This window comes from Neovison vison, chromosome 6 (assembly GCF_020171115.1).
Source record: "Neovison vison isolate M4711 chromosome 6, ASM_NN_V1, whole genome shotgun sequence".
NCBI lineage: Eukaryota > Metazoa > Chordata > Mammalia > Carnivora > Mustelidae > Neogale > Neogale vison.
In genome coordinates, this window is record NC_058096.1 from 222,807,398 (window position 1) to 222,821,206 (window position 13,809).

At 61.3% G+C, this 13,809-nt stretch overlaps 1 protein-coding gene across 2 annotated transcripts; it reads left to right on the forward strand.

The window, feature by feature from the left end:
* The first annotated feature begins 5,395 nt into the window (after positions 1 to 5,395).
* On the forward strand, positions 5,396 to 13,548 carry SLC39A3 (solute carrier family 39 member 3). Of its 2 annotated transcripts, none has more exons than XM_044254611.1 (3): positions 5,396 to 5,420; positions 6,722 to 7,053; positions 9,678 to 13,548. In XM_044254611.1, exons 2-3 carry the CDS (start codon positions 6,844 to 6,846, stop codon positions 10,410 to 10,412), a joined length of 945 nt encoding a protein of 314 aa, XP_044110546.1. In that variant the 5' UTR covers positions 5,396 to 5,420; positions 6,722 to 6,843; the 3' UTR covers positions 10,413 to 13,548. The 2 variants fall into 2 exon arrangements, with proteins under 2 accessions (XP_044110546.1, XP_044110545.1); XM_044254610.1 differs by lacking the exon at positions 5,396 to 5,420 and adding an exon at positions 6,023 to 6,115.
* The last annotated feature ends 261 nt before the right edge of the window (positions 13,549 to 13,809 follow it).

The following is a 13,809-nucleotide window of genomic DNA, read 5'->3' on the forward strand; positions in this document are numbered from 1 at the left end:
GGATTTTATTTATTTCTTTGACAGACAGAGATCACAAGTAGGCAGAGAGGCAGGCAGAGAGAGAGGAGGAAGCAGGCTCCCTGCTGAGCAGAGAGCCCAATGCGGGGCTCGATCCCAGGACCCTGGAATCATGACCTGAGCCGAAGGCAGAGGCTTTAACCCACTGAGCCACCCAGGCGCCCCAACTCAAATAAATTTTTAAAATATTTTTTAAAAATAGGACCCAATTTTTTAAAGAACTTTTTAAAAAACATTTTATTTATTCATTTGACAGAGCAGGAGTAAGGTGAGTGGCAGGCAGAGGGAGAGGAGGAAGCAGGCTCCCCACTGAGCAGGGAGCCCAATGTGGGGCTCGATCCCAGGACCCTGGGATCATGACCCCAGCAGAAGGCAGAGGCTTAAGTTGCTTAACAGACTGGGCCACCCAGGCGCCTGAACCAAATTTTTTAAATGGGCAAAACAGGCCTTCCAAAAAACCAGGATATGCAGTTAGCCAGTCATCAATGTCATTAGATATCTGAGGAACATGATTAAAACCATAATGTAGGGCGCCTGGGTGGCTCAGTGGGTTAAGCCGCTGCCTTCGGCTCAGGTCATGATCTCAGGGTCCTGGGATCGAGTCCCGCATCGGGCTCTCTGCTCAGCAGGGAGCCTGCTTCCTCTTCTTTCTCTCTCTGCCTGCCTCTCTGCCTACTTGTGATCTCTCCCTGTCAAATAAATCTTTTTTTAAAAAAATAAAATAAAATAAAACCATGATGTAAGGCAAATAGAGCAGAACGGTTAGAATGAACAAAGCAAGTGCTGTCATCACAGAGATGCATCAGGAGCACCCCAGTGCGGGGGTGTGCCAGGAGGACCCCAGGGCCAGCAAACAGTCGTCCCCACGGCCGCATGGGTGGCAGGGGTGGGAGATTCCAGAGCCCTCTCCCAGGGTGTTCCACAGGACACACTTATTTCCAACAAACAAGACAGGACCATGCACATGTGGTGTGGTCTCCGGGGACGGGCAGAGACCCAGTGCCCGGGTTCTCTGTGGGGGTTGGTCTCGCGGGCTCCTCTGCCCAGCTTGGGCCGGGAACCTCGACTCGACTCGGGGAGGGGAGCAGGTGCTCAGCCCAAGCCTCACGTCCACACGGATGGTTCAGGGACCCGAGCCCCCCAGCAGCGAGTCTGGCCGGAGCCCACAGTCCAGTCCCAAACGCCGTGGAGGGCCAGCCTCGCGAGCCGGCCTTAGACTGCTGTTTTAACTCTTCTTCTGCACCAAAGGGGGAAAACCAGCTCCATTAAGTCCTAAAACCAAGGGTTTGCATCCCCTGGGACCCCGACTACAATACCCGCTGTGGACGTGCGCCCAACAGCAACACGTAAGAACGACCACCCAGAGGCAGAGGCGTGTTCAGAGCAGACCTAAGCAAGAGCCAACACCAGAAAGTACCAAATGAACCACTGTGCCAAAGGCTAGGTGCTCAGGAGTCAGGGCGCGAAGCAGCAGGAGGGAACCCGCAGGGGAGCAGGTCATGGTCACTCTTGACTGTGAGGGTGGTTTCACAGGTATGTTACACATACGTCAAAACTCACCAAGTTGCACACTTTAATATGTATCATTCCTTGTATTATGTCAATTAGCCTCAATAAAGCTGTTAAAATGGTTTTACTTCCAATTTCTGTGATGTTTGTTCCCCTGTATATGTGTTCTCCTGTGGATAACTTATTCATCCCCCTTCCCATTCTTGTTCTAGCACGTTTGTTCTCTATCACGTGCCCTGTCTTCTCTTGTCAGCATTTCCTTCTGCTCCATCTTGTTTCTTTTTTTTTTTTTAAGATTTTATTTATTTATTTGACAGAGACACAGTGAGAGTGGGAACACAAGCAGGGGGAGCAGGAGAGGGAGACGTGGGTTCCCCGGTGAGCAGGGAGCCCGATGTGGGGCTCGATCCCAGGACTCTGGGACCATGACATGAGCCAAAGGCAGACACCCAACAACTGAGCCACCCAGGCGCCCCCCGTTTCTTGTTTCCTAAACCCATTCATAGTGTCTTCCACTAGAGGATATTTTTGAAGTAGACAATGCAGTCAGATGTGTCCGTTTTTTCCCTATGGTGCCCTGAAGATACCTGCTCGTACACAGGTCCTAGAGCCTAGGAAGTGTTCAAAAATGCGTGCTTCTCCGAGCAGCCTCATTCTCTAGACAACTATGGATAAATACTGCACATCACGAATTCTTCTGTAGGAAGGTGTCACCCTGCGGGCTTTTACCTGGTGTGCACTTATTATAAACCATCTTTTTTTGTTGTTGTGAATTATGGAAGCCAGGAAAAGACTCTCTATAATAACAAAGTGTCTAATAAGAACGAAGAGGCACCCCATATTGTGTGCCTACGATGAGGAAGGCAGAAATCAGCATTAAACATTAAGAACTCACAGACAGGTCACACTTAACCTCTGCAAAGCCCCGCTCGGTCTACCAGCACCTCCGATACCTGCACCTCCTCCAGTCCCTCCTGTTTTAGCGAACAATGCCAGAATCCACCTAACTGCTCAAACCCGAGAACTAGAAGTTACCCTGACCCCTCCTACTCCTGCAACCTGCCCAGGAGAACCAGCGCCGCGTCCTCTCAATCCTGGTTCCGCCGACTCCCTGCCAGAGCCCTTATCTAAACTAGTGTCTGGCCTCGCCCAGATGACTCTTCACTGGTCTCCTGCTTCCACTCCTGCTTCCCCCACAATTCAGTCTCTACACAGACGTCAGAGTCACCGTAAGAGATAAATCGGATCACAGGCTTCCCCTGCTTAACCCCCTTCAGTGAATCTCGCTGCCCTCACGGTAACACGCAAACTCCTGAACGTGGCCCGTGGGACTGTCCCGCATCTCTCCCCTCCCTGTCGCTTGCTAACATTCAGCCAGCCCAGCCTTCCAGTTCCTCCGGCGTGGCGGGTTCTTTTCCATCGTTACGTCAGCTGTGCTCTGCTGCTCCTACTTCTCCCTCGCTTCCTGGCTGGGCTCACACAAATCTCTCTTCCTCTTCAGAGCTTTTCGTACAGTCTGGGTCTTCAGCCGCAGGGTCTCTCAAAATGTACAGTCGAGGTGTCCCCTGGGCAGCAGCCATCTGATGGCATGCCCAGGCCGCGACCCCTTCCAAGACCACCCATGTTGTCGTCGGCAGGATTCCACTCCCCAAAGGGTCTCGGGCGGGAGGTCTTAGTCCCTTGCGGACTACTGGCTGGAGGTCATCCCCAGTTCCTTAGCGCGTGGGCCTCTCCAACATCTCAGCTTCCTTCTTCAAGGCAGGCAGGAGAGGTGGTAGGAAGACAGAAGTCAGTCTTTTGTTTGTTTTTTTACTCCATTAGTAATTTTTTTTAAAAATTGTGGTGAGACGGGGCACCTGGGTGGCTCAGTGGGTTAAAGCCTCTGCCTTCGGCTCAGGTCATGATCCCAGGGTCCTGGGATCGAGCCCCGCATCGGGCTCTCCGCTCGGTGGGAAGCCTGCTTCCTCCTCTCTCTCTGCCTGTCTCTCTCTGCCTACTTGTGATCTCTGTCTGTCAAATAAATAAAATCTTAAAAAAAATGTGGTGAGATATACATAAAGTTGAACTTACCATTTTAACAACTTCAAGTGCACGGCTCAGCGGCATGAAGCACAGTCACCCTGTCCAGCAGCCACCTCGACCCTCTGTTTGTGGCACTTCCCATCTCCCCCCACACGGAAACTCTGTCCCCACGAAGCACAGACTCTTCATCCCCACCCCAGCCCCGGCTCCCACCCTTTCCTCTCTGTGTGGGCAGGACTCCTCTGGGGCTCTCCTGGGAGTGGGGTCCTGCGGGACGGGTCCTTCTGGGTCTGGCTTCTCTCGCTGAACCCTGTGTCCCCGGGGTCCCTCCACATCACAGTATTCCCTACCTCATTCCTCACAGCTCTCTCCACAACTGGGCCATAGTAGGCTGTCAATAAGATTTTAGTTAACAAATGAATACATTCTTTTCATAACTCTGGTTGCTTTTAGAGGACACGGAACAAATTTTTTTTTAAGATTTTATCTATCCATTTGAGAGAGAGAGCATTCGTGAGCAGGAGGGAGAGGCAGAGGGAGAGGGAGAAGGAGAAGGAGACCCCCACTAAGCAGGGAGCCTGATGTGTTACTCAGTCCCAGGACCCGGGATCATAACCTTAGCCGAAGGTGACTGACTGAGTCACCCAGGTACCGCTAGCTTTTTTTTTTTTTTAAGATTTTATTTATTTATTTGACAGAGATCACAGTAGACAGAGAGGCAGGCAGAGAAGAGGAGGAATCAGGCCTCCTTGCTGAGCAGAGAGGCCGATGCGGGGCTCAATCCCAGGACTCTGGGATCATGACCCGAGCCAAAGGCAGAGGCTTTAACCCACTGAGACACCCATGTGCACTTTTTTTTTTTAATGGTACCTTCTCTTGTCTAAATAGCATCAACGGTTTTCAGCCTTCGTCCTCCTTGACGCCTTGGCTGCGTTAACACAGTTACCAGCTGGTGCGTGCAACACGGCGGATCTGTCACATCTCGGATCAAAACTCTGCGATTGCTCCTTATTTCCCTCCAAAGCCTTTTGCCACCTACCTCCTCTTCTCTCCAGCCGCACCTCCCGGGGTCCCTGCCTTGGCCACACGGACTCGCTGGCACACACCTGCCCCGGCCCGGACGCTCCGTCCCTTGCATGTGGAAGGTCTGGCCTCCACGTGCCCACCGGACCGACTTGTCCCCGTCCGTCTTCGCTCGCACCCCTCCGTCTCGACGAGGCCTGTCGGAGCACTTCCTTAAAGCGGCAGCCCACACGCAGCACCTCCGGTAGCCCTTGTGGGTCCCGCGATCCCAGAGCCCGGGGTCGGACCCCGCTCGGTGTCCTTCTCTCCTGCGGCTGGTCCGACCGTGTGAGCCCCGGAAGGGCGGAAAGGGAGCTCTTTACTGGCTCGCACAGGAGCGACACACCGTAGGCAGGGGTGCTGAGCAGATGAATCTGCGACTTAAGCTGGCGGGGACGCCCTGGAGGGACCGTCTCCCGGGGGAACGGTCTCGCGACGCCGGCCAAGCCTCCCAGCGGACGGCATTCAGCACCAGGCGCTCCTGGACAGCTCTGGGGGCCAAGTGCTCTCGGAACCTTTCCCCCACGGTCTAAGTTTCCTACCGGAGCCACCTGCTGGCCGTACCTACCGCTCAGCAAGAGGAAACTACTTTCCCGTGCCGGTAGGAGGGGTGGGGTCTCAGGATGAGTGGCGGCCGCAGCAGCCAATGGCACGGCGCGCTAGGCCCGTGTCGCTCGGGGTAGCCAATGGACAGGGGCGTGGGCAGCCGCGCGCGGAGCCGGGGAGGAACAGGACCGTGGCTGTGGGGTCGAGACCGCGCGGCGGTTGAGCGGCGGCGGCGGCGGCGGGCGGGCGAGGGCCCGGCGGAGGTGCGTGCGGGCGGGGCCCGGGGCTGGGCGCCGGGGCGGGGCGGTTGGTCCGGCGGGCTCGGCCGCCCGTTCCCGAGGCCCGGCGCCGGCTCCCGGCTCGGTCTGCGCTGACCGGGCTCCGGGCCCCCGGCCGAGCGCGAGGCTCCCTCTCGGGCGGGGCCCGCTGGGCGCCGCGGTCCGCGGGCGTCGCGTGCCCCGGTGCACCCAGGAGGCGCCCACTAGGTGCGGGGCGAGGAGCGAGCGCGCGCGCGCGGCCCGGTGTGGAGAGCGCGCCGGCCGCCGCCGCCGCACGGGCCGGGCTTCGGGGCACCGGCGGGTGTTGGCGGCGGCAGCGGCGCGCCCGGCCGGGGCAGGACGGACGTCCGTGCCCCGCGGAGCTCGCGGCCTCGAGCGCGGCGCTCGCTGGCGCGGGGGCGCGGAGTTCGGGGCTTTCCCGGCGCGCGAGTGACGCGGGAGCCCGTGCCAGGCCGGAGGCGGGAGGCGCCCGCGCGGGGACCTGAAGACCCCGCCGAGTGGGGCGTGGGGGCGAGAGCCGGGTCCGGGGACGCAGGACGGCGGAGCCGCCCGGGGCCCTCCCGCAGCGGAGCGGTGTCCAGGGTGAAATCCGCCCCGCCGCGGCTGCCTGAGGGGCACCGGCTTCAGCGCACCCGTGGGCCTGCAGCGTCCCTGGGCCTCTGCTCCGCCCAGGCCGCCTGGTGGGTACGAGGCCTACGGCTTAGGACAGAGGTCGGGGGAGGCCCTTCAAGGGGTCCTGGAGGCAGTGACCCCAAAAGACAAGACCTCATCAGGAGGTCGGGGGAAGGAGTATTCCAGGCCACGAAAACAACCTGTGCAAAGGCCCTGAGGCAGGAACGGGCTGGACATACTCCAGGACCGCAGAGGCTGGGGTCGGGGTGGGGCGAAGCAGGGGCTGGCGGTGCAGAGCCTTCTACACAGGCCGTGGAAGGGCAGTGGGGAACCAGTGGGGCGGCACCACCCAGTAGAACATTCCGCAACAGTGGAAGGGCTCTCTGTCCATGCCGGCCGGTGCGGTCCTCCTACACCTGTGTGGCCGCTGGGCACTTGAGGTGTGACCGAGAAGCTGGATTTTGCCTTTAGTGTAATTGTAGTTGATTTAAGCAGACACGCAGGGCTCGTGACTGCGTACCGGACAGCACGGCCGTGGGGAATGTTCCGCAGGAGGCCGCGAGCTGGGCCAGGCTGGACCGAATGAAGTGTGGGGGCAGGGGCGGTGATGGGCTTGGTCGCTAGAGCTGCTTGGATAATCCAACAGCTGACGTGGTTGCCCTTGGCGTTTACAGTGGCTGGACGGAGGCATGAGCCCGCGGCTACGTGGTGGGGCCCGGTAGCACGCCGTTGGACGGGAGTGCGCGCCCACACATGGTGTGGCCCCGCGGTCACCAGAACAGCCCGGGCCGCCAGCATGACGAAGCTGTTGGTGGCCAAAATCCTCTGCATGGTGGGCGTGTTCTTGTTCATGCTGCTGGGCTCCCTGCTCCCCGTGAAGATCATCCAGACGGATTTTGAGAAGGCCCATCGCTCCAAAAAGATCCTCTCGCTCTGCAACACCTTTGGAGGTGGGGTCTTTCTGGCCACGTGCTTCAATGCTCTCCTGCCGGCCGTGAGGGAGAAGGTAAGGGCTCCCTGGGGGCCACCACAGCCCATGGCACCTTATGACCCAGGGTCTCTGATGCGTTTTCAGTGAGGCTGCCGAGCTTGGCCATAGCCGTGACCGTGCAGGAGCGACCGGAAATGGATTTGCTGTGTGACCGCTAGTCAGTTGCTTCCCTTCCCTGGGCCTTACCTGGCAGACAGGGGCTGGAACGAGACCTGGGCTTCCCGGCTGGGTAGCCCCTATCTTGCCCTGTAGCTGCCAGTCCGGGCCTCTCCTCCGGCAGCTGCTGCGGCTTAACCAGCAATAACAAATTTCGCAGCTTAATGCGCACATGTTGGTTACGCTGCGGTTTCTCTGGGTCGGGGCTGGACAGGGCTTGGCTGGGCCCCCGCTCCACACCCCCGCCAGGCGACATTCCAGGTCTCCAGGGGCAGGGGTTGCATCTCAGGGTCCAAGCTCACGTGGTGGTGGGCAAAGTCAGTTCCTTCCCTCTCGTCAGATGGGGGCCTTGTTTCTCCGTGGCTGAGGGCTGCCCTCAGCCCCTTCCAGGTGGGCCCCCCGACATAGCCACTGGCGCCATCAGCAGGTGCCTGCACTTCTGACATGTTTCTGTTGTTTCCGCTGCCCACCTTGCGTTCCTTCACGACCCAGCGTGGGAGCTCACGCAGTCGGCATCCCTGGGGGTGAGATCTCAGAGTCCTCCCTCAGGCCGTCTGCACCCCAGGGCCACGTCCAGCCCTACTGCCCCGACCCCTTTGCTGCATCCTCGCCCCGTCACCACACTCCTGCCTCGGGCTGTGGCTGCTGCGATGGCCTTGCTCCTCCCCAGCCCCTCCAGTGCATGTGGCCTCCTATGGTCCTCCCCAAACCCCTCCAGGCTGCACCGCTGCCCACACCTGAGCCTGGGTGGTTCTGCCCCCTGCCCCCCGGCGCCCGGCCAGGCTCAGCTACAGCTGCTGGCTTGGTCACCCTGCAGATGGCAGCATCAAAAGCTGTGGCCTCTGCGTGTCTGCCTTGTCTCTCTCGATCTGGTGATCTGATCTGACTGTTCCTCCAGGGGCGGGGCCGTTAGTGTTTCTCGGGGTGGGGGGGTTCCCGGGCAGAGCACCGGCAGGCCTCCCGGAGATGCCTAGCAAATGAAGTGCTCTGTCTACAAAACACAGCCTTCTGCAGCCGGGGTTCCCATGTGGGGGTGACTGTGCCCCAAAACCCAGGACCCAAAGCAGGGGTGACTGTGCCCCGAAACCCAGGACCCAAAGCGGGGGTGACTGTGCCCCGAAACCCAGGCTGTGAGTACGCTGGAGGAGCCGTCCAGACTGCTGCCGGCCAGTTCTGCAGCCCCTGGGGGTGTGCACGCACCGTTAGGAGTGCAGGGAAAATGAGCCCAGCCCAGAGGAGCCCACCTACCGCCTGGCCGGACGGCACAGCGCTGTGCCGGACCGAGCGGCAGCCCCTCGCCTTGCCTGTCTGGTTGAGCTTCAGTGAAGTAAATGAGACATGAGTCTACATGCCGGTCCTGGGCCACGTGGCCGTGTGTAAGGTCCCCCTGGGCCACATGTGGCCGGGGGCTTCGGTATCAGATTGCACTTCTGGACAGCACTGGCTGGCAGGGTCTCCCTGGCTGGGGGCATGCGCGAAGTCGTCTTCACGCAGGAAGACCTGGGAAGCAGCCCGCCCGCTGTCCTGTGGCAGCAGACCCCACACAGGCCTCAGGGCTGCAGAGGCTGGGCAATGGCACAGTGAAGCAGAGTGTGTCCTGCGCCATCTCCCTGCTTCTGGAGGGTTCTTGGCAATCCGTGGCGTCCCTTGACTTACAGGTACATGACCTCAGTCTCTGCCTCTGGGTCAGCTGCCCGCCTCCCGAGTGTCTCTCTGTGTCCCCTCCTTTTTGTCTCATAAGGACACCGTTACTGGGGTAAGAGCCCATCCTAAGTCAGGATGCTCTGTCTCGTCTCCAGACCCTTAGCTTAGGTAGGATTTCCCCGGGGGCCGCCACAGCAAAACACCTCAGACGTTTGCCGTCTGTCCCTGTGGAGGCCACAGGTCCGGGAGGCAGGTGCTAGCAGGCCTGGGTTCCCCTGAGGCCTGTCTCCTTGCCGCCTCTTCACGTGCTGCTCCCTGCGAGGACTCCGGTCCTAGTGGGCCACGGACCACCCTAGTGGCCGCAGTCCACTGACTCGCCTTTTCAAGGACCCTCCCTCTAAGGAGGGTTGGTTCTGCAGTTCCAGACGTTCAGACCTTGGAATATAGGACTGTTTGGTGAGGACCCAGTTCAGCCCGTTGCACTTTCATTACGTCTGCGGAGACCTCTCTTCCATCAGGTCACATTGTGAGCTTCCGAGTGGGCGGGCCTTTAGGGACCGCACTTCAGCCCGATACAGCGTGATTCATCATATTTGGCTGATTTAACCCCCAAGTGCCCTCTGTAATGGAGTTTTTGGTGTTTTTTTTTCCCGAACCCAACAAGGGTGAGCCCACCTGCTCCTATTTTTTTAGCTTCCTGTGTGAAGTGCACATTTCTGTGCTGTGCTAAGTGAACAGTGGTAGCTCCCACACCCTGTTGCGTTGGCGGCCAGACGCCAGGCCGCCCGCTCTGAACCCCCTCTCCCTCCGTCCCCCTTCTTGTGTATCTTCCGCTCCAGCTGCAGAAAGTCCTGAGTCTCGGGCACATCAGCACCGACTACCCGCTGGCCGAGACCATCGCGATGCTGGGTTTCTTCGTGACCGTCTTCCTGGAGCAGGTCATCTTGACCTTCCGCAAGGAGAAGCCGTCCTTCATCGACCTGGAGACCTTCAACGCCGGCTCGGACGCGGGCAGTGACTCGGAGTACGAGAGCCCCTTCATGGGCGGCGCGCGGGGCCACGCGCTCTACGCGGAGCCGCACGCGCACGCGCACGGGCTGAGCGTCCAGGAGCTGTCGCGCTCCAGCCCGCTGCGGCTCCTGAGCCTGGTGTTCGCGCTGTCCGCGCACTCCATCTTCGAGGGCCTGGCCCTGGGCCTGCAGGAGGACGGGGAGAAGGTGGTGAGCCTGTTCGTGGGGGTGGCCATCCACGAGACGCTGGTGGCCGTAGCCCTGGGCATCAGCATGGCCAGGAGCGCCATGGTCCTGAGGGACGCGGCCAAGCTGGCCGTCACCGTCAGCGCCATGATCCCCCTGGGCATCGGCATCGGCCTGGGCATCGAGAGTGCCCGGGGGGTGCCCAGCAGCGTGGCCTCGGTGCTGCTGCAGGGCCTGGCGGGCGGCACCTTCCTCTTTGTCACCTTCTTCGAGATCCTGGCCAAGGAGCTGGAGGAGAAGAGCGACCGTCTGCTCAAAGTCCTCTTCCTGGTGCTGGGCTACGCCGTCCTGGCCGGCATGGTCTTCCTCAAGTGGTGAACGGCCCGTCGCCCGCCCGCCGGACGCAGGCGCCCCCCCAGCCCCCTCCCCCCAAGCGGGGGAGCACAGGCCCCCAGCGGCCACCTGTGCCCAGAGGGGCTGCGCCCTGGATCCAACACCCTCAGCCCGGGGCACAGCGACTACGTTTAAAAATACTTCTCTTAAAATTATTTCACAAAGCTGTGTGGCTTTGGGTCATGCCCGTCACGCCCCGGCATGGAGAGCCGAGGACGCCCGCAGGGGGCGGGGCGCGCAGCCCGCTGGGCTTGGGCTGGGACCCTGCCCTCCCCCCCACTCCTGCCTGTGGACAGGACAGGACCCCGGCTGCTCCGGGCCACCGAGCCCATCCAGAGGCTGGAGACTCCTGGCCTCCTCCCCCAGCTGACTCTGCCGTGGGCCGTCACACAGCGTCACACAGGGTCACACAGGAGAGCTCTAACTCCTGCCACTGAGCCAGTGCCTCCAGGGGGACGACGGGTGGGCTGCCAGGCACCTCAGCACTTCCCTCTTCTGCTTTGCCCCCCACACACACACACTTGGGGGACCCGAAAGGTGCGCAGGCTGGGGTCCAGGGGCAGCTGGGCCGTTGGTTCTCAGCCCGCCATCCCCGGGGCTGTGGGGCAGGGGCCACGCTGTGAATCACCCCCCCGTCCTGTGCCCCCCACCGCAGACACACTGACGGTGCCAGAAGCTGCCTCAGGGGCGCAGGAGCACAGGGCGCGTGTGGCGCTGGCCCCAACCCTGCGCACCGGCTCCCTGGTGACCTTCTGTTCAACTCACCTGTTGTCTCAGCAACCCCCACGCGGGCCTCCAGGGATGGGAGGCTGTGCCGAGAGCCTTTCCCGGGGGATTTTGCCATCAGGAGTGCTCCAGGGGGAGTGTGGGCTGGTGGCCTGGGCTGGGCGGTGGCAGCCGCAGCCTCTCCAGCTCCGTCAGGGACGCTCGGCCGTAGCGTAGCAGGCATGAGGGCCCAGGTGCACGCGCCTTCCCAGTGCCCTGAGTCCCTTCCTCTGCCTCGCTCCAGGCCTGCAGGGTCCCCCAAGCACAGGCCCCTTCTGATCCGGGCCCTGGGCTTGGTGGGGCTTCTGGTCCCCGGCTCCAGCCCTGTGGGCACCCCTGGGGGCTGCTGCTGGTGCTCAGCCCCTCCCAGCACAAGCAACCAACCTTTGCCAGCACCCCGGCCTTGTGCAGTTCTGCTACAAGAGGCCAGGAGAGCGGGGATGTGTGTCTGAGGGCCTGTCACTGCAGAACTCTCAGGCCTGTTGCCGGAAACTTCTGTCTGGCTTGTCCTGGGAACCCATCTCCAAACCCTACATGGCCTGACCCTGTCCCCGTGCTGGGAAGGCGACCCGCATGGGTGTGGGGACACTATCCTTTCCATTGTGTCCTAAAGCCAGTGGCGTCAGCCTTGGCATGCCCCCCCCCCCGGTCACTCCACCCAGGAGGTGGAAGTTTCTACCCACTCAGCCTCTTCCCCGACCGGGCAGGTCACCATGGGGCCACCAGGTTGTGAGCCTGCCTTCATCTGGGCCAGGGTCGTCTCTGCTCCTGGGACCCCTGCTCCAGACTCCCTGTGGCTTCCAAAAGCACACGCACCACAGGGTCCCTCCCCTGCTGCCAGCCCTCAGCAGCCTGGGGATCTGGCCGGGGGCACCCCAGCCGAACCACCTCCTGTCGCCCCCACTGATGTCTCCAAGGCCCTGTCCCCCTCACGCTGAGCACACTCCCTGACCAGTGGGCCCGGGAAGGGCAGTACCACACCAGCAAGGAGCCTTGGGTCATAGGAAGACCCAGGGTTCCCTCTGCGGGCCCCTCAGACCTCACCACCTCAGATTCTCTCCATCTGCTGGGCCGTGGCTGCTCCCGGCTGACGTGCTCTCCCTAGGGTCCCACCGGCTCCAGCAAGCTGTTTGCAGGACCCCGGAGGACGCTGGGACCCTGAGAGGTTTGAGGGGGCTGTGTTGGAGAAGATGCAGGCTGCCGCAGCAGCCCCCCCAGGCCCCTCCTGACTACCCCTCCTGTCTTCTGTGGCCAGCGGAGCAAGGGTCAGCCCTGGGACCTGCTTCCAGAAGCTGCCGCAGTTGGCCAGCAGTGGGGGTGACCGTGTCTTGGTTCTGGTCAGTTTTCCCTACATTGCGTGCGGATCAGACCATCTCTGCCCTGAGCTAAGAACAGTGGCTGTTTTGCCTCCAACTGAAGCCCGGAGGAGAGCGCCCACTCCCGCGGTTTCCTGGGCTCTGGTGGCCAGGTCCGGCCTAGACAAGGCTCTTCTGAGGCCTGCGCTGGCTCCATCCCCGCCACCCGGGCAGGAGCAGCTCTCCCGTGGCTAAGGCTGCGGCTGATCACCAGCTGGCCCCAGACCAGCCCCTGCACAAAACTGGACAGGAGTCTCAGAAGGCCATCCGTGTGCAACCTGGTGACACTGAGGAAATGCCATGTCGCCTGCTGCTGCAGAGGTCCCTGTCTTTGGGAGGTCTTCTGCTCACTCCGCGGTTCCCAGTAGGGGGGATCCCCTAGGGCGCTCCAGGCGGTGTCTGAGGATGGCCGTGGTGGTCACACTGGGGTGTCACTACTCTGATTCATGGGAAGGGACAGTGGGTTCCATGCAGAGGCTGGTTGGCGCTGAGATCCTGTGTGCGTGTCGGAGACAGAGGAGGGGGCGCTCGGCAAGGGCCAGAGCTGCAGCCAGAAGCCAGGGTGCCCAGCGAGCGCTCCAAGCCAAGCCCTCCGCACAGAACACCGAGCAGCAGCTCCGCCAGCACGGACGTGGCGGGTCAAGGCCAGCCACACCCACCCACTCCGCCTAGCTTCTCCCCTCCCCCACTGGGGGTCCTGGGCGGGCAGGAGGAGGGGTGCCTGGGCTGGGGACACCATTGAGAGCTCTGCCGGGAGGAGAGTTACCCCGGGACTGTCTCCCGTCATCAGCCAAGGCCACCAGAGCGTCTTCCTCCAGCAGGAGGTCGCTGGCCCAGGCCTCAGCCCTCCCAGGTCTGCTCTGCACGGGGGTTCAGGGCACGGGCACCAGCTGGATGGAGTCAGCCATATTCCCCTCCTTGATCTGGAGACAAAGGGGGAAATTACGAGGCGGCACCCAGGCCTCGTGGATTGAATCAACCTTAATAACAGTGTGTCGGGGTTTCTGTTGTCTGCTGTTTGCGTCTCTGGTGCACAAGTTATTAGCGTGGGGCGGGGAGGCGGTGCGCTGGTTCCCGCCTGCCTGCATCTCCAGCCCCCAGCAGCAGGCAGGGGAGGGGGATGGTGTCTCCCAGCCCACGGTGGGCTCAGACCTGCTCTGGCCACCAGCTCTGGGCCTGCCGGGAAAAGAGGCGGCATCCCACCTGTCCTAGCCCGTGCCCACCCTCCGGGGAAAAGCCAGTGACCAGCCCATCTGACCTTC